Source organism: Episyrphus balteatus, chromosome 2, assembly GCF_945859705.1.
Source record: "Episyrphus balteatus chromosome 2, idEpiBalt1.1, whole genome shotgun sequence".
Lineage (NCBI taxonomy): Eukaryota > Metazoa > Arthropoda > Insecta > Diptera > Syrphidae > Episyrphus > Episyrphus balteatus.
The window spans coordinates 47,519,689-47,539,960 of NC_079135.1; the positions used below are offsets into that span (position 1 = coordinate 47,519,689).

The 20,272-nt window shown below is 34.3% G+C and overlaps 3 protein-coding genes across 3 annotated transcripts; 2 read left to right on the top strand and 1 right to left on the bottom strand.

Annotated features, from left to right (window-relative positions):
- Positions 1–4,161: 4,161 nt before the first annotated feature.
- On the top strand, positions 4,162–8,311 carry LOC129910258 (protein ecdysoneless). The gene is made up of 3 exons (XM_055987558.1): positions 4,162–4,656; positions 4,748–4,953; positions 6,479–8,311. Exons 1-3 carry the CDS (start codon positions 4,323–4,325, stop codon positions 8,012–8,014), a joined length of 2,076 nt encoding a protein of 691 aa, XP_055843533.1. The 5' UTR covers positions 4,162–4,322; the 3' UTR covers positions 8,015–8,311.
- On the bottom strand, positions 8,170–8,849 carry LOC129910259 (RNA guanine-N7 methyltransferase activating subunit). The gene is made up of 2 exons (XM_055987559.1): positions 8,741–8,849; positions 8,170–8,685 (listed from the first exon to the last, which is right to left on the bottom strand). The coding sequence occupies exon 2, from the start codon at positions 8,679–8,681 to the stop codon at positions 8,325–8,327; it is 357 nt and encodes a 118-aa protein (XP_055843534.1). The 5' UTR covers positions 8,682–8,685; positions 8,741–8,849; the 3' UTR covers positions 8,170–8,324.
- A 6,440-nt stretch (positions 8,850–15,289) lies between these two features.
- Positions 15,290–18,238, top strand: LOC129912067 (uncharacterized). The gene is made up of 4 exons (XM_055990171.1): positions 15,290–15,439; positions 15,498–15,916; positions 17,820–17,989; positions 18,058–18,238. The coding sequence occupies exons 1-4, from the start codon at positions 15,394–15,396 to the stop codon at positions 18,158–18,160; spliced, it is 738 nt and encodes a 245-aa protein (XP_055846146.1). The 5' UTR covers positions 15,290–15,393; the 3' UTR covers positions 18,161–18,238.
- Positions 18,239–20,272: the final 2,034 nt, after the last annotated feature.

Genomic DNA, 20,272 nt, shown 5'->3' on the forward strand with positions numbered 1-20,272 from the left:
TTGTTTTGTAAACAAAACATACACTTTGACACATCAACAATCTCATGAATGTTCAACTCATATCATGGAGGTGAGTTGGAAATAGTAACGATTTGTAACTATTTGACACTTAAAAACGAGTTTAGGAACGATGTTCATCTGTCAAATAGTTACAAATCGTAACTATTTTGTAGTTTAGGAACGACAAAAGTTAACGATAGTTAACAATAGTTAACTATTGTTAGAAAAAAAAAGCAAAGATGACTTTGCATGGCTGTGTTAAGGGAATCCGTTGCGTCCGTTGCGTCAATCAATCCGTTGAAGTTGACGGATGGGACGGAAAGAGGTGCGTTCTTTTTCTAACAATAGTTAACTATTGTTAACTATCGTTAACTTTTGTCGTTCCTAAACTACAAAATAGTTACGATTTGTAACTATTTGACAGATGAACATCGTTCCTAAACTCGTTTTGAAGTGTCAAATAGTTACAAATCGTAACTATTTCCAACTCACCTCCATGATATGAGTTGAACACTCATGAGATTGTTGATGTGTCAAAGTGGATGTTTTGTTTACAAAACCAACTTAAGGATTTTTTTTCTTTTGGAAATAAGCGGAATAAAATGAAAATAAAAACAGAGTTTTGCAATTTTATGATGCAAGAGAATTTATTTTGACTAAAAAAACATTATTTTTGTTATAATTACCTATGCAAATAATATTTTCAAAACAATTTTTTTTTGTGTTTGACAGTTTAACAATATCTAACAATAGGGGGGTTCACATTGACCAACTTACCGGACAGACCCGTTGTCATTTGGCCTGATGGCCGAATTATATTTTTCGTTCACATTCATCAGACAATTTTCATCAAAACCCACTTTTCAGCTTATTTTTAATATATCTTTACCCTATTCTGCTCTCAAATTAGAGACAATGGATTATCACTGTCTGCCGGACAGACATGTCGTTTAATTGACTAACATGTTCGTCCGACCACCAAAAAATCAAAATTTTTTGAAAACCATCCGGCAAACCGGACAGGCTGTCGGATGGGTGTTCACACTATCAAAACAGCATCAGATCAGACCAAATGGCGGCTGGTCTGTCCGGTAAGTTAGTCAATGTGAACCCCCCTAATAAATCGTTCCTAAATGATTTGTAAAAAAACCCAACAATTTCTAACAATGACACATCAACAATATTTTTTGACATAACAACGATAGTTGACTATTGTTAGAAAAAGAACGCACCTAAGGGGTTACCCATAGAATACGTCGTATGACGGATTGCTTTTTGACAGTTCACTTCAAATTTCTAGGTTTATTCGATTTTTTTTCGCTGAATGTGCATCACTAAGGAAGTTCTGATGCAAGAAAATTTTAACTATTATTGTTGTTCTTTTTTTTAATAAAATAAAATGCGCGACTAGATTTCATGTAGGTACTTGCTCTTCAGTTAAAAACAGTTTTTAATAACAGATTATCAGTTTTAGGTATGATTTTGGCATTGTAAAATTTAACTTTACAACAGAATTTAGATATTTAATTGATATATATTATTGTATATATCATAAAATGTTACTTTTATTTCAATTTCTTCACAAATAAACAATTAAAGTTCACAATTCATAAAATCGGAGAAGAAAAGAACACAGTTCTTAGTTCTGAAATTCCCCGGCGTGCACTCAGAAACAGAAAATCGAACTGGTCTGTTGACAACCAATGTCAAAAGGATACGACGGATGAAAAAGTAGAAAGTTGGGCTACTTCCGTCCGATCCGTCGCTTATGGGTCGCTTCCCATAAGAACGTGTGTATTTTATCGAGCTGTCAGTTGAAAACTTCGACGGAACAGACGCAACGGATTCCATGGGTTGGGCTCTTGACACTCAGAAACACATCCTTCTTATGTTTCGCCTTAATTTTAAGGATCCCCGAAAACAAACAAAAATGGCTCTCCCTGCATACTGGAGTTTATAGTGGAACTGAAGAACAACTACCATTCCATTGGGTTTTAATGAGGCCAACAACTATGCAACAAAGTGCATTGACTATCTTGGCTTAGCTATTAGCTTTAACTATAATGTTTGAAACAATTTTTTTCAATAGAAAATAGTAATTATTGACTAAAAATGCATTTATTTATTTTTCTCATAAAATTTCATGTTTCGTACCAGCTGATTTATATTCAAATAAAAATGCACGACTGAGGTGCGTTCTTTTTCTAACAATATGTCAAAAAATATTGTTGATGTGTCATTGTTAGAAATTGTTGGGTTTTTTACAAATCATTTAGGAACCATTTATTGTTAGAAATTGTTGAACTGTCAAACCATAAAAAAAATTGTTTTCAGAATACTTTTTTTTTGCATAATTGTAACAAAAAATCATGTTTTTTTAATCAAAATAAATTTTATCGCATCATAAAATTACAAAAATCTCTTATTATTTTCATTTTTCCCGCTTATGTCAAAAGAAAAAAAAATCTTGGAGTTCGTTTTGTAAACAAAACATCCACTTTGACACATCAACAATCTCATGAATGTTCAACTCATATCATGGAGGTGAGTTGCAAATAGTTACGATTTGTAACTATTTGACACTTCAAAACGAGTTTATCTGTCAAATAGTTACAAATCGTAACTATTTTGTAGTTTAGGAACGACAAAAGTTAACGATAGTTAACAATAGTTAACTATTGTTAGAAAAAGAACGCATCTCTGAGTCGCACGAACTTGCTCTTGGCACTCAAATTTATATATAAGTTTGGTAGATATATGTATGTTATATATGTATGTTCATGAAAAAAAAAAACAAATTTAAAAAAACATAAAATTCGTTTTTCGAAAAGTTTTCAAAGTCGTGTTTTTTGGAAAACTAATTTTTTATAACTAATGTTTTGAAAAAAAAAAACCTAAAGTTGGTATGCCATTTTAAAGCAACTTCTAATCGACATCTAAAACTAATTTTTAAAAAAAATTCAATGTCATGTTTTCGAAAATTTGAATACAAAAAAATTTGGATACAGGGCCCAGAAAGGGCTAGCTACTCCACTGCCAGGGGGCGTGGTAAACGCCCATTTTCGCTGAATTTTCATCAAATATTATAGAGCACCTTCTGATCGAATCTTATATAGCTTGGTAATATCTTATGCAAAATAAACATTTTAAAAATAGACATTCTCTAATCAGTGGCTGTCGTCCTCACTCTTAGATATTCGAACACAACTACCTTAAAAAAAAATAAGAAATATGTAAAGCTTGAGATTTTTTTAAAGAAAGACCCTAGAATTAATATTGATTTTAAATTTAACATCAATACCTTGCAAAAAGTTGTGAAATCACAACAAAAATATGCTGGCACAAAAAGTTTGGCAATTTTTCAAATACCCTTAAGAATCGATAAAATTAAAAGCAAAATTATCAAGTAAACAATTAAAATTTAATTGATACAAATTTAAAAACAAACTTTAAAATTTAGTACACTTTAACATTTCAGTACTTTTTTGCCAGCATAATTTTAACATAGGAGAATTTGGATCTTTTTTAACATATGTGTTTTTGCTGTGATTTATATTAAGGCAATATATAAATGCTTTTTCTTACAAAAATTCGTTAAAATTGTCAGTCAGTTAGAAATTTAAATTTTGGTTGCAAATCCTAAAATGCAATTTTATTGCATCCCTTGGTCAGTATATCGAATTATGTGCTTCCGGTTTAAAAAGCACCCAAAGCCTTCCCATCATAATTTATTTAATACACAAACCATATGTCAAAGTTCCGCAAAAATAAAGCTCTATCTTCACTGCACTTTCCTCAATGCCATCCCTGAGTGTTCCACCTGTCAAAAAACTAGTTCTTTCAAAATGTGAAAAGAGATGCCAATAAACCTTTTCTTTGTTAAAAAGTACTTTCTATTCTATAGTATTAAATGAATATGCAACTTTATACAAAAATTCTTTGCAAAATTTACAAAATAACATATAATTATTCAATGTTTTCATTAATAAACCATGACCTTTGTATATTCAAAGTCAAATGCTGTGTTAAAATAAAGAAAAAACACATTTCGATACTTAATACTGAGTAAGTCTATTACACAAATGGCAACTCTATCATTTCCAACAGTCACCACAAAATCCCTCAACAACAACAAAAAAAAAACATCACATTTGTTCCTATTCCATTTCGATTTTTAGTAGTTTTTCAATCGTTTATCCGCATTCGTTCATCACGCATTCGATTCTCGGAACAAAAATTATTAATAATAATTTTTTGTGTTTTTGTTTTTGTGTCTCACTCTCGAAGAATTTGTACAAACAGAATTCCAAGAACAAACAAAGATGTCATCCACACCTAGCACCAGCAGTACCCCAACCAATAATCCCACAACTCCAATTATTACCAGCGCCAATCTTGAATTTGTTCGCGAAGAAGACTTTGTTGAATATTTTATTTTTCCTCCTCCTCCTCCAGCAACAACTACAACCACGACACCAAACAAAGATAACAGCAACAATGAAGAAGAAACACACCTTGAAATTCTTCTCCAGAAAATCAAATCACAAGTGGACCAAATCTCACAAGACTATATTTGGCACAAGGATGAATTCAATCTTACCATTCGCACCGAAGCCCACGAAAGTCTGCGGGAGGAAGAAAACAACGAGAAACAAGGTATATAATTTTTTTCTGTCATTTATATTTTTATGCCTATTTATAGTTTTGTTGTTATGTCGTTTTGATACAAAAAAAAAACCTATTCTAGTTGCCTTGCCGCCCCACTTACATGGTATTAGCCATTATGGCGATAATATTCAAGATGAATGGTTCATCGTGCATCTTCTGTACGAGATTACACGTGAGCATGCCGGAGTTGTGGCTCGCGTTGTCGATGCTGATGGGGAATTTCTTGTTATTGAAGCTGCCGATTACCTGCCAAAGTGGGCCAATCCTGATACATGTGAACAAAGGGTAAGTTAGAGGGTTAGCCGACCTGTCCACTGTTGTATGGCTTTGTGTGTTGTTTGCCTTTGTTTTGATTGGTGCAGGGTCGGAATGAGGCAAAGGGGCCCAAGTGGCCGCGCCGCTGCTTCCTCCACGGAACTTAAAAAAAAGTAACTTACAATAGATACAATTTGAATAAGTAATAAATTACTTTCTTGGAAACTATATGAGTTCTTTAAATAAACAATAGATAAAGAATATTTTCTTATACTCATATAAATCATCGGCGCAAAGCAAAATTGTTCTAAGTACATAGGATTTCTTAAGAACTTAGCACAATTTTGCTTTACGCCGACGAAATGTTGTTTATTTAACAAACGTTTTCGAGAATTTTTCTCATCTTCAATAGATTTAATTTTTGTTTTGGCTCGGATAAGGAAAGTATACTTTTATCAAGATTTTTGGTGCTTCTAAATCGATTTTTTGCATCAAGTGCTTCTAAGCCCCGGGCTTTGTATATAAAATCTATCATGAAAAAAAAACAGCGCCACCAAAATAGTAAGCTAACGAACGAACTAAAAAATATGTCAAATTTCAAACAGAAAAGTATATCTAATCTCCTTACTCCCGTTATTGAATTCGATCTAAGCGCCCTCGCGACCACTCAGGTAGCGAACAAACTAAAAAAATTTCACTTCATGATACTACTATAGATTTTATATACAAAGGCCCCGGGGGCTTCTAAACCCCGCCCCGGGGCAAGATTTTAGTTGAGGGCCTTTGTTGTCTTTATTTTTCTTTCTAAAAAAATGTATGGAATTTATTGATTTTTAATTTTTCAATTTTGAAAATTCTTCACAATTAGTTGAAAATTGTATTAAAAAGCGGAATAACTTTCTGTATAATGATTTTCAAATTTTTTTGAACTTGCAACTTCAAATAGGCAATAGCCTACATAGTAATAGACCCGAATTTAGCGATAACTCTATTTTAACAAAAATGAAAATATGCATTTAACTTCCAACCGTTTTTAACGTGAACCGTTTCTTATCCAATTCCAAGTTTAGAAGTTAGATGTATGTTGCATTCATTCAGAAATTCAGAGTTTTTTTTTTTGAAACTGACAACATTCTTTCCTTATGAAAACATGTTGCAGATTTCTTCCCTAAATACAATCTAGCGTGAAGCCCTGGCATATGTACGTGGGAGCCCCGGGGCACTACTCCGGTACAAAGGTATGCAAAATTGTACACCCCTGGGGCCCCAAACCTTTTCACTTCTTATTTAATTATAAATATAAGTAAGGGAATGCATTTGTTAAACGGGCCCCTTTTATTTGTTTGAAATTTGTATTTGTACTTGTTTTTTACATGATCTTTATGTATTTTTATTTTGTAACTATTGGATAGCTGAGGGCCCGGGTGGCAATCGCCCAGTCAGTTATATGGCCAGTCCGACCCTGGCAATGGTGAATGTGCAACATGCGGAAGTTGATTAGGGTTGGGTTTCTATTGTTGTCTGATTTTGTTTCACTTTTCGTTCACATTCGCAGGTATATATAGCAGAAGGTCACTTGCTTCTGGTTCAGAATTCTCCATCGAATTCGGCCAATGTTCTGCCAGTTTCTGGAGCGCTGTCGAAAATCTCACAAAATCCAACTCTCTATCGGGTTTCTGGTGAAATTCAACAATGTATTGATGAACGTTTGAAGGAATTCACCGAGGAGAATCGTCTTGAAACTATTCACACACAAATCGCTCACCTTCCAATTGGTGTGGCTTCAATTTTAGCCCAGAGGCCTTCATTGATTGCACCCGCATGCAGGGCTTTCTGTGAACGTGATCCAATCGATATGAAAGCTTGTCGGGCCATGAGATTCTTTCCACCGGAAGACAGAGTTAGGACGGCTGTCAAGTTCACACGATGCCTCTATGCAATGTTGATGCACAGTTCGTATGTGCCAGATCGAAGGACAGGTTGGAATCTAGCAGCTGCTACTAGCCCAGAGGAGTATAAGGAGGACCTGTTAGGTGTGAAAATTGCATGTGGTTTTGAGATTTTAGCCTCGCAGGCTAAAGAAAATGGTAGTCTTGAAAATGATTCAGCTTGGCGGGCATATCTGAAAAGTCTCATCGCCAAAGGCTATTTCAAGGATAATCTTGAAGGATCAGCAAAGTATAATCAGCTTTTGGAGGATGCCAAATTGTATTTCACATCAAATCGCTTGAGATTCCGCATCAGACCAGTGGTGGGTAAGGAAATCGTCCAAATGCTTCACTCTTTGGATCCTGTTAGTGCAGAGAAACTTAGAGAAGATGAGAATAGTCTTCCACGGAGTGATAGTGACACATGGTTAGACATATCTTCTGAGGAGCTTGATACAATGCTTACAAAGAAGTATGGTACAAAGAAGCTATTTACACCTGCCGGTGATATGAATGCCAAGGAATTTACCTCCAACATTACGGATTTCTTGGATAGAAAATCAGAATTTGATGGAATTGATGATGATGCTCCAACTGTTGTGTCTCCGAGGAAATCGAACATCCGGAAGAATGCTTCAATGAGAAAGGCTGTCAAGGAGCATCCAATTACTGCCCCATCCCCAGACCAATCGGTTAGTTTCGATCCAGATGCTTTTTCAACACATGTTAAGAATTTCCTCGATTTTGTGATTCCTGAGGATAATTGGGAATCAAATTCAGAAATGAGTGACTATGAAGATGAGGAGGATTTGGAAAGGAATATCGAAGAAATGACAAATTCTGAAATGCATATTGAATCTGATATCAAGGCGTACATGAATCAGATGGATAAGGAGTTGTCCAAGACGACAATTGGCAAGTCCTTTGAGAAGAGCAATGAAAAACGTCCAAAATCGACTGGAGAGGATGACTTTGATGATATTGAGTCATTCAAACCAATCGACATCAATGTGAATACTTTGAAGAACATGATGGACAGTTACAAGTCGCAAGTGGGTGGATCTGGACCAGCATCGAATCTATTGAATGCTATGGGTGTTGGAATGGGGAATTCGGTTAAATCGTCATCCAAGGATGCAGAACTGACTGAGTCTACTGTGTAATCACAGAAATACAGCTCATATCTCTAAAATAAATTAAGTACTTACATTTTGAAAAAGGTTTCCCCTCAGGCATTTTTAGGACGAATTTCCTAGCTCGGCACATACATTACACGAAAATAATCGAAACACAAAACAAAAAAATAGCTTTAAAAACATTTTCTTTTCATCTTTTTACTTTTATTCTTTGTCCATTCTTGTTGCTTTGGATTGACCAAAACATTTTAATTAATAAAAAAAGTATTCTTTTTTCTTCTCTCATTTTTGAGCAAATAAAAAACAATCAATATAAAAAATAAATTATATCAAAATCTTATCTATTTCTGTTCCAATTATTGTCCCGTCTTTGGTAATGATCTCGGTTGTGGTTTCGGTGGTCACCGCCGCCGCCGCCACCACTGCGATGATCATTATAAGGACGATGGCGATTGTTGTTCCAGCGGCGATTCCCACCACCACCACCTCTTCCATTATTGTGCTGATTTCGATTGAATGGGCGATTGTCACCCCAGTTGGCCACAACTGGTGGATCCGGCAAAGGTTGTGAACAGTATTTGACGAATTCTTCATCTTCATCGGTGAAACGGAAGGCAAATTCTTCTTCACACTCGTCCAGGAATTCGATGTCTTTATCGGTAAGACGATTTATTTTACGATTTGGATCGACCATGGTTCTAAATAAATTAAATTTTCGTAAATTTGCTAGGAAAAGAGAAAATTTTAACAAACTTGTTTTTATAATTGATGGCTAGCTGTCAAAAATGTGTGCTAGATCACAATAGTTGATAATTTATTTTAAATTACGTTTAAGCCCATGTTACATTACAGGTGAATAAAGTCTATTCACAATAATAGAGTTATTTACTTATAGAGGATCTTTGATTGGAGCGGTAATGAGAAAATTTCACGAATTAAAATCTAGTACCTGGCTCATGCTAAATTGTAGTTCCGATAGAAAATTAATTCCACCTTAAAGCCTAGTACGCAGCTGAAGCGAAAAATTTATATGTCTCCAAATTCAATAACGAAAATGCTAACGTAAAAATATCGAGTATTCTGTAAAAGCCAAAATAAATAAAATGCACGACTGGGTCGCACGAACTTTTGCTCTTAGAGTTAAAGTTGCTTAAATTTTTAAGACTTTTATTATAGAAATTTGGAAAATGTTGACGGTGCAGGTACAAAAAAAAAATAAAATAAAATCTGAAATCAAATTGAACCTCAAAACAAGTATGCAGTTTTGATTGATATATAAAGATGCATTTTTGGAAAAAAAATTTCAAAATCCTTAGAGCCGTTTTTTAAAAAAAACTAATTTTTTATAAATATGTATTTTTCTGGAAAAAAGTTTTAAAATAAAATTGGTATGCCATTTTGTAGAAATCACTTATTAAAATCTAAAAACAAAATTTCAAAAAAATTCAATATCCAGTTTTCGAAAATTTGATTTTTCAAATTTTTTTTAAAAATCCAAAAATTATTTTTTTCAAAATTTTATTTTGGCTTATATTAAAATTATATAAATGATTCTTCACAAAAAGTTTCGTTGAAATCGAATAAGCGATTTCGGAGCAAATCGACCAACTAGCACAATAATAATCTACCTCGGACAATTTTCGGTTTTGACATTGAATAATTTTGCTCAGACATTTTTTTTTTTTGACATTTCTGCTATTTGAACTGATTAAGTTTTTGATTTTATTAGTTAATATACTAGGATGGCCGAGTGGGTTGAGTGGCGGACTGCCACCAAGTAGGTACGAAGTTCGCTTTCTGGGTGTGGTAAAAAAAATGATATACTTTTGAAATTATTATCAATAGATATACTAAAAACTAATGGAATAATATATATAATTTCAGGTCAAAAGATAAAATTCATCATTTAAAATCAAATAAAAACCAGTTAAAAAAGAATTCTTCTTTTTTGTTTTTGTAGTTGTTTTTTTAATTTCGATAAGACATGTATTAAAGAGCTATACAAGCTCTTTCGAAGCTATCTGTCAAATCTCCAAGCTTCGGTAGAGCTTCGGTAAAGCTTCGTTTAAACTTCTTATAGGGTCAATGTGGGTAAATGTAAACAGGGGTAAATGAAAACATGGCTCATAACAAGCTTCAGTTAAATCCCTTTGATGCTTACATAAGTACAAATCCGTGAAAGATAATTGTTTAAAGTGCCAAACAAGTCGTTAGTCTTTCAGAAAAATTAAATATTTTTGCAGGTTCAATTAAAGCCTTAACTACATTGGCTCAAAAAGTGAAAAAGTACAAAAGTGAACATTTTCAAACGCATTTTTGTATTGTTTTTCGGGCTGGGAAATAAAAACAAATGATGCAGAAAACTTATTTTTTTGTCCAAAAAACATTTTGTTTACTTTTTCTTACAAAAAAATTGCGCTTGCGAGAAAAAAAATATTTTCACTTTTGTACTTTTTCAAAAAGTGGTGAATATAGTTAAGCCTTAAGTCAGTATAATTTGCAAATGCTTTTTAGTTTTTAATTTTGATGTAGATTCTATGTGAAACAAACAAATTTTGTTTACATTTACCCCAGAATATTTTTCATAATGGGTAAATGTAAACAACGTATTGTGGGGGTAGATATAAACATATATTTTTGCTGAAATTATTGGTTTTAATAAAAAAAAAACGTATTTTTAGTCAATTACTATTGCTAAAGTGCCGCGGAGTCCAATTAAAGTAGCCAACACCATAAATTTCAGTGGATGATGTTGCAAAATCGGTTTTTGATGCAAAAAAAAATATGACGTTCAGAGCTGCTCACAATGCATTTTGGGTGCCTATATAAAGATTCAAAGGAAGAAAACAAAAACTTTTATTGGAATTTGAAAAAGTTTTTGTCAAGTACCTTCTTGAACGTTTTTCAAGTTGTTATCCATATGATAAAGGCTTGGCCACACCGGAGGGTATGCGGTACCGTTACCTCTACCCGTACCGCTACCGCATACCCTCCTTAAAGGCTTGGCCACACCGGAGGGTACGCGGTAGCGGTACGGGTATCGGCAACGATATTTGTATTAAAAAAATTCCACACCCGAACGTTGATGTGTCAGTTTGGAATTTTTTCCATACAAGTACCCGTACCGTTACCCGTACCTCTACCGCGTACCCTCCGGTGTGGCCAAGCCTTAAAGGCTTAAAGGCTTGGCCACACCGGAGGGTATGCGGTATAGCGGTAACGATATTTGTACTAAAAAAATTCCACACCTGAACGTTGATGTGTCAGTTTGGATTTTTTTTCATACAAGTACCCTCACCGCTACCCGTACCGCTACAGCATACCCTCCAGTGTGGCCAAGCCTTAAGGCTTGGCCACACCGGAGGGTACGCGGTAGCGGTACGGGTAGCGGCAACGATATTTGTATTAAAAAAATTCCACACCCGAACGTTGATGTGTCAGTTTGGAATTTTTTCCATACAAATACCCGTACCGTTACCTGTACCTCTACCGCGTACCCTCCGGTGTGGCCAAGCCTTTAAAAGAGGAATTTCTAAATTTTAAACCACCGTTTACATTTACCCCGAATTTCTAAAAAAACAGAAACATGGTGGGGTATTTGTAAACATGCCATATTTGACAGTAATTTAAACAATTTGGGAAATATTTGTTTATATTTATAAAGAAGAATTGCCATCATTTCATATTTGCATTTGAAGATACCATTAAAGTTGTTCCGTGAAAGCATATAAAAATCTAAAGTCGAAAGAAAAAAAAGACATGAAATTGTTTACATTTAACCACATTGACCCTAGAGGGTCAAACTTGTATAACGTTCTCCTTTTTACATGCCCATCAACCTTACTAAAGTTTAAAAGAAGCTGAAATGTAGCTTTTGTAATACCTTAACCGAAGCTGAAATGTTAGTTGGGCGGGTTTAAAAAAAAAAAAAACGGTTCTATAGCAGGTACCGTTAATAATGATTTTCCAAAAAAAAATTTCACTAAAAGATAGATCTTGCCTTAAAACTTACATTTGAATTTTTCAAACAAAATCGTTGGAGCCGTTTTTGAGCAATTTCAATTTTACTAAAATCGTTATATGACAAGTCCCGTCCCAACAAACACTATCCCTTTTACAGGAGCTACATTACCACCTGTAAAGCTTTATAGAAGCAAATTTGTAAGTCGGGTTATTTTTGGTCCAAAAAAATTAATTCCAAAAACCCCTCTGGAGAGTCGCCAAATAACGCTACATATACCTAGTTTGACATTAGGTGTGTTTTTTATTACCACTGGGCTTAACTGGACAAAAAAAACGCATCGGGGCTTAACCTGAAATCTTGGCAGCACTGTATATTTAATGTTCCGAAAACACAAGACACAACAAATATTTAGAGTTGTCATATTTTTCGCTTTCGAGTTTTTCCTTTATTTTCATGTAGGTATGTTTTACAAAAAAAATACAATAATGTATGCTAGTAAACCTAGTTAAATACATTTTATCATTCCAAACGTAAGTTTTCACGTTTGTAAACAAATTCTAAACAATTTCTGAAAAAATTAGTTTGGTAGCACAGATTTAAAACTGTTCAAAAAGTTAAGCCCAGAGAAATCTCCGGGCTAAACAACTAAGCCCACAGGGCTAAAGTGTTGTTGTATTTAACATGTAAATTGCTTAGCCCCGACTGCGTTTTTTTGTCCAGTTAAAGGCTTGGCCACACCGGAGGGTACGCGGTAGCGGTACGGGTAGCGGCAACGATATTTGTATTAAAAAAATTCCACACCCGAACGTTGATGTGTCAGTTTGGAATTTTTTCCATACAAATACCCGTACCGTTACCTCCCTGCAAACCAAACCTCAGTAGTTTAGGGGAAATTACAACCACCAACAAAGTCTATACTTTGTAGGTGTATGTGTTTCCTTATTTACCAAAATCTCTCCCCTCAAAATATTGTAGTTTTGTTTCTCCTGAAAAAAATAAACTCTTTGGTAAATGGGAGGAAAAGAGAGCGATGTATGCAATGCACAAAGTTTTGTCTCTTTTGTATTGGCGGCGCGCCATTGATTTGACTTTTCCTGCATTTTATATTTTCTAGTGAAACCTTGATAGCCGCAGCAACATATTCGTTAAGAAAAAAAACATTTCTGTGCTCCATTTGATAGATAAATAGAACAATTTAACTTAAAAAATAAATAAAATCTTCTCAGTGTTATTTGTGAAAACTATTTAAAAAAAAAAAAACAATCTACCGCACAAATTCTTCGGCACGCCACATAAATTCCACCACCATTTCCACCATCAAAATGCACAGCCTCAGCCTTGTGCATTTAGAAAAAAAATGACACAAAAACAACCACCAATTGATTTGGAAAATAAAGGTATGCTGATTATAAAATTGATAAATTATAAAGTTGTTGATTTTTCTGTCTTTTAGTGGCGATCAATTCCAGACATCATTGACTGAGTTTACAGCAGCTTCAGCCTTGAGCATTTAGAAAAAAAAAGTCAAAACAAGATACAAAAACTACCACCAAAGTGCAGACTGCAGAGTATTTTTTTTTTTCATTTTTCTCAACTGGCCAGGCCACAGTGGCGTGCCCAAGGATCTTTTTTTATGTATTTTGTTTTCAAAAAAAAACTATTTTGTGTTTTTCCAATAAAATATTAAATAATAGTTGTTTAAAAGAATTGTTTGTTTGTTTTGAAGATTTTTTTATTTTCAGATGAAATTAAAATATGGATTTTAGCAGTACGGATATAAACCCATGAAAGTGCTCCAAATAAGTACTTTAAAAGTACAAGTTTCAGTGCTTTTTTCTGTAGGTAAAAAAGTACTGCAAAATGTACATCAGAACCACTTCCAGAAGTGCTTCGCTGATGCACTTTTGAAGTACATTTGTCTGTACTATTAATGGAGGGGAAATTTATTTCATCTTGCATGCAAGAAAGAGATAGCTGCTTCACGTATTCTTATATACAGAAAGTATATAACTGAGTTTTTTCCCGGGCTCCTATCTTTTTTCAGTGGAAAAGAAGTACTTCTTTTACGTACATATTTCACCGGTTTTTTCTGTAGTTCTGCGTTTGCTGGGCTGTACCTCTACCGCGTACCCTCCGGTGTGGCCAAGCCTTAAGACCAGTTGTAATAAAAAACACACCTATTGATCGGTCTATCCGTTTAGGCTGAGCTCCTTATACAGACAGACAGACAGACGGACTTCCGGGACCCACTTTTTTACAGGTAGAGGTACAGGTAACGGTACGGGTATTTGTATGGAAAAAATTCCAAACTGACACATCAACGTTCGGGTGTGGAATTTTTTTAATACAAATATCGTTGCCGCTACCCGTACCGCTACCGCGTACCCTCCGGTGTGGCCAAGCCTTTATATCGCAAGTTTAAAAAATCCAAATAAGTTTAAAATAATTTTTAACACAAGAACTAAATGAATTTAAAATGAAAAAAGCATCAACACTGCTCTTGGAATCAAGAAAAATGCACAGGACAGTGAAAACTCTCGAATTTTTCGCTAGAGCTGCGTACTGAAAAGCGAAAAGCAAAACGAATTTTTTCGTTCAAGATTTCGTTAACGAAATTTTTTATAAAAAATTTTGTTTCAGCTAAGTACTAGGCTTCCACCGCATACTTTGGAAGTGCTAGACCTGTATGTATGATTAGATTAGAAGGTATTAACTCCACATTTAAGGCTTGGCCACACCGGAGGGTACGCGGTAGCGGTACGGGTAGCGGCAACGATATTTGTATTAAAAAAATTCCACACCCGAACGTTGATGTGTCAGTTTGGAATTTTTTCCATACAAATACCCGTACCGTTACCTGTACCTCTACCGCGTACCCTCCGGTGTGGCCAAGCCTTTATATAAAAACGTGTAAAGGCTTGGCCACACCGAAGAGTACATGCGGTAGCGGTACGGGTACTTGTATGAAAAAAATTCCAAACTGACACATCAACGTTCAGATTGGAATTCCACATCTGAACGTTGATATGTCAGTTTGGAATTTTTTTTCATACAAGTACCGTTACCTCTACCCGTACCGCTACCGCATACCCTCCGGTGTGGCCAAGCCTTTAATAGTATCTCTGACGTATCAGAGATAATCAAACGAAATCAATGAAAACTTGCTATGAAAACTCTTTTTTGGTAAATTTCCGGAAATATTTCGTTTGGCTCTATTCCAAAGAAAAAAATTTCACATGTACACATAGCCTTAATAAATATTTTTCCAACAACCAATTTTGTGAACGCAATTAATTCACAATCATAAATTTATAAATTTTTTTTTGACACTTGACATTTTGAGCCATGTGCATAAAAAAATCAGCTGGTTACATGTTTCAAAACAAATAATAAACAAAGGAACAAAATTTCGTGAATATTGAACAAAAAATCAACCAAAAAAATGTTATCAAATCTAATATCATCTCAAAAATTTGTTCTTATTGTTGGTAAATAGATAACTTATTATCACCAGTTATTTGTTTCTTAACACAACCGCCCTTTCAGATAGCAATGGACAAGAAAAAATCGCCCTGCCAACAATTAATGGATTTCTCAAAGAACAAGGCCAAAGTGATTCAATTAAATTATTCAATCCAAAAAGAGATGCGAATTGCGAAGAAAATAACTATCAAACATTCCTAGAAGATTGCTGCGATAGTGAAAATAAACTCAATGTCATTCTTCCTCCTCTAAGTGATTTACTTCTTTATAATCCAAAGAAATCGGAATTATTTCAATTTATCCATCAACTCAAATTAAATCGTAATATCAAACAAATTTATGTGTGGGCTTCAAAAGTGCATGCATTCGAGACATTTACAATAGCATGCCTTGAGTATATGGCTGACCATATACTTTATATTGAAACAAAAGATACTCTGTCCATTTTAACTCGTAAACCTGGAGGTGCAGTTACAAATAAGGTTTGTTTTTGAAAAAGGAAAGGCCAATTTTCGGCTCCCCGTGTACAGATATGAGTTTGGTATCAAATGAAAGGACGGTGGCGTTGGGCTTGTTATGTATGTGAAATATTTTTAAAATCGTTCATGGGAGAGTCTCTCAAAATCGATATTTCAAATAACACTGGTCAACAAAATTTAACTTTTTTTTTGCCACAAGAACCAAAATATACTTTTGTAGTAGTTTTTGGAGTGCTGAATCCGAATCTGAATAAAGAAAAATTTGATTGGCCTCTGTTTTTTAAATATTACCGTTATAAAATGCTAAAAAACGTCATTTTGGCTGTTTTCGAGGTTATGTTTTATAGGTGGGGTAATTCATTATAAACAAATTTGTAATGGTGATCATAACAACAGATATTCTTCTTTCAAAAACTGTTTATAATTTCGCGATATCTCTTTTATTGCTCGAGATATCTTAAGTTTCAGTTAATAAGCCAAAGAGAAACTAAACTTAATCTAAAGTTTAAAGTCTCTGGTCACCGAATTTTTGCCACAAGAACCAAAATATACTTTTCTGAAGGTGTTTGGGTTACTGAACTCGAATCCGCAACCAGAAAAATTCTATTAGCCTCCGTTCTTGAAATATAACCGTTAATAAAAAAAAAAACTTTTTTTGCACTTTATAACGGTAATATTTCAAGAACGAAGGCTAATAGAATTTTTCTGATTCCGGATTCGAGTTCAACAACCCAAAAACCTTCAGAAAAGTATATTTTGGTTCTTGTGGCAAAAAAGTTTAATTTGGTTGGCCGGTATTGTTTCTGATTCAAAGACCGCTATTTAAATTTTAAATACCTTGGGCAGTAAAAGAGATATCGGAAAGATTTAAACATTTTTTTAAAGAATGAAACCAGTTCTTATAGGCATCGTTACAAATTTATCGATTATATTATGAAAACGTGATAAAACGTATCACTTCACAGTTTCACAGATCGGGAATTGACCCCCAGGTCGTTTCAAATCAAAGTCCCATGAAAAATTGAGCAAAAATAAAAAAAAACTCATTCGCTCACTGGAAGAAAGCTTTTATGACGCCGCTCAACTTTTTTAAAAATAACGATAAAATAATACAAAAATAGTTCTGGATATCGCTTTTTTAATTACTTAATCCGTCTAGGAGATTCGCTGGGTTAACCTCAGAAAGAGGGAGGCAAGTCTCCTGGGCTGCATCATTCCATATCCGCGGACAATAATAAAAATAAAAGAAAATGAACTCAGAGTCACGGCTTTTGATTTGAAACAAGCTGTACGTAGAAAAATCATATTGATATCAAATGAAAGGTATTTTACTGATGATGTGATTTTTGGTTATATTCTAAGAAAAAATGTTTTACAGTAACACTCTATCTGCCAAATTAATACCACTTAGCGATGATATAGGAAAACGCTTACTTTGGTTTGCCTGATATGATAATATCATTGTGAAAACTAACTGCAGATACTTGATAAAGCTCTTTATTTTTAAGACAAACGATATTCTCTATAACTGTGTTTAAAAAAATGTAAATATCGCAGATATTAGTTTTTAAAGGCTGTTCATTTTTTCTTATCCATGATACTTTTTGACTTTGAGGACAATTTTCATCGAAAAATATTTATCTTACATAGTGAAAACAATTATCAACAAAGTAGAATTAATAAGATTGCCAGAAAACCCATACATTTTATGATCCTTGACAAAAACTGCGCCAGGCAAAATCTTTAAAAAATATGTTTTTTGCTTTAGCCATGAAAGCATTTGTTTTGGGTGTTTAAGATAATGTTTATTTAAAATGAATTTATAACAAACAACGCCAATTTTCATTTGATAGCAAACTCATCTCTGATTTATTAGGAATTGCGATTTAACTTGTTTTTATTTCAGAACTATACTTTTACTAGAACCAAAGATAGTTTTCAAGTGGAAGCCATCAAAAAAGCAATTAATAAAGTTGAACAAGTAGCTGTTAAGCCAGAACAACTAGGTACCTTTAAAATTGAGTTGGAAGAAGATGAACTAATTGCAAGGAATGCTCTTAAAATGCCTTATGAGAAGTACATATATTTAAAAAAATTTAAAATAACTTCACAGGTGTTTTTACTAAATTATGATTTCTTTATAGAACTAGCGAAACTGAGGGAAGTGGTGGTGGAAACATCATTTATACTCCAGATAAGGATGATGATTTCGACGAAGAGGATCCTGATGATGATTTGTATATATAACACTTACCATTAAAAATCTTTGTAAATACAAATCGTGTTCAAATATATAAATTGATTTGGTAATTCTAAGTAAACAGATTAACGGCCGATTTCTTCACATAGTCCTAGCGTTAGCACCGGTCCTAGTCCTAAAGTTAGTACTCAAATCGGTATCAACTCATTTCTTCACTCAAGTACTAAGCCCTAGAACTGTCAATTTAGGACCGAGTACTAGTTAGGACTTGGTCCTAGCTAGGTCCTCAAAATTAGCTAGTACCTGGTTATTATACCAATCGTTAGTACTCAAATCGGGTACCAAGTGATTTCTTCACAAAAGTACTAAGCCTTAGAACTGTCAAGTTGGTACCGAGTATTAGTTAGGACTCGGTATAAGTTAGGACCTGAAAATCGGTAGTCTAGCGGTTAGTACTTAAATAAAAGCAATGGATTTCAGATTTTTTAAAAGATATCTGACAGATTTTTTTAACATCTTGTTGTTTCTCTTGAAAAGTGCGTTTTTGTTGATTTAAATGATTTTTTTTTATTTTACAAAAAACACCTAAAATGGTAAATTCAATGCCGGAACTGAAGAATGGACAAAAGAACACTTCTTGATGTAGGTAGAAGTACCAAAAAAATATAGCGACTTTGTTCGATCTTTCTAAAAGTCGGATATTAGTAAAAAAAAAAAGATCATAACTAGACTGCATTTTTTTTTAATTATTCTTTTTATTAACATATATTTTTTACATACATATGAAGTTACAAATGTCTGTCTGAAACTTTTGCATTAAGGTTAGGGACCCGTTTATACCTCGAGTGCTTATTTATCAACTTCTGCGTTTTTGGTATCCTGTATCTCAGCATTTTCATTCTTGACTGTGACATTTCTTGATAAGCAAATCGAATTTCTTTGCTTGTTGATTTCTTGTAAAGTTTCACCACATTCTTTTTTTATTGTTCAATAATCTTTTTATTATTTTTTTTACTTTTTATCTATATTTATTTTGCAAACTTCCCTTAAATATCAAAATTAATTATTTCAAACATCAAAATATTGTCAGAATGACAGTTAGACCAGTTTTATACTTATTAATTCTTAGGACCGCGTTGTGAACTTAGATCAGGTCCTATAAATGTGAAGAAATGCTCAGGTCCTAACTTTTCCTTAGGACCGAGTACTAGTGCTAGGACCTGGTCTAGCTAGACCGGGTACTAAGCTCACTTAGGACTTATGTGAAGAAATTGGCCGTAAAAGTCTCAAGTTCGTAGTTTATATTAAAAGTATTTAGATCTTATAAGACGAAGAGTATAGATAAGACGAACTGATAACAGTAATGAAAGTTTTGAACATTCTTCATGTATCGTCTTATACAGGGTGTCCGGTAGAAAATGGATAAGCCTGAAATGGCTGATAGGTGCACTTTTTACTGACGCGTTTTGGACGTGTTTTGGACGCGCTTCGGACGCGTTTTGGACGCGCTTTGGACGCGTTTCGTACGCGTTTTTAACGTTTCGTACGCGTTTTGAACGCGTTTTAGAGGCGTTCTAGACGCGTTTCTGACGCGTTTTGGAAGTGTTTTAGACGCGTTTCTGACGCGTTTTGGACGAGTTTCTGACGCGTTTTGGACGCGTTTCGGTTGCGTTTTAGATGCGTTTCTGACGCGTTTAAGAAGCGTTTTGGAGGCGTTTTAGACGCGTTTCTGTCTGATTAAGACGCGTTACGGAAGCGTTTTGGACGCGTATTGGACGCGTTTCGGACGCGTTTTAGAGGCGTTTCTGACGCGTTTTAGACGAGTTTCGGACGCGTTTTGGACGCGTTTCAGACGCGTTTTGGACGCGTTTCAGACGCGTTTTGGAAGCGTTTCGGACGCGTTTTGGACGTGTTTTGTAAGCGTATCTGGCGCGTTTTGAACGCGTTTCTGACGCGTTTTTGACGAGTTTCTGACGCGTTACTGATGCGTTTTGGACGAGTTTAAGACGCGTTTTGGAAGCGTTTTAGACGCGTTGTAGATATTTTTTTACAGCATCGAGGTCTCGAAACAAGTTTTGGTAAAAAAAAATTACAAATCTATTTTTTTAAGAATGTCGAGAAAAAATCAAGGTTACCCCTTGCCTAAAAATAATGCATTT

What these genes read in the sequence shown, in the direction of transcription:
- LOC129910258 (XM_055987558.1), top strand. Translation starts at nt 4,323, where the DNA reads ATGTCATCCACACCTAGCACCAGCAGTACCCCAACCAATAATCCCACA. An exon ending in AGAAAACAACGAGAAACAAG is followed by an intron (nt 4,657 to 4,747) that starts GTATATAATTTT and finishes AACCTATTCTAG; the next exon opens with TTGCCTTGCCGCCCCACTTA. An exon ending in CTGATACATGTGAACAAAGG is followed by an intron (nt 4,954 to 6,478) that starts GTAAGTTAGAGG and finishes TCACATTCGCAG; the next exon opens with GTATATATAGCAGAAGGTCA.
- LOC129912067 (XM_055990171.1), top strand. Translation starts at nt 15,394, where the DNA reads ATGTTATCAAATCTAATATCATCTCAAAAATTTGTTCTTATTGTTG. An exon ending in AAAATTTGTTCTTATTGTTG is followed by an intron (nt 15,440 to 15,497) that starts GTAAATAGATAA and finishes CCGCCCTTTCAG; the next exon opens with ATAGCAATGGACAAGAAAAA. An exon ending in GAGGTGCAGTTACAAATAAG is followed by an intron (nt 15,917 to 17,819) that starts GTTTGTTTTTGA and finishes TTTTTATTTCAG; the next exon opens with AACTATACTTTTACTAGAAC.
- LOC129910259 (XM_055987559.1), bottom strand. Translation starts at nt 8,681, where the DNA reads ATGGTCGATCCAAATCGTAAAATAAATCGTCTTACCGATAAAGACATC.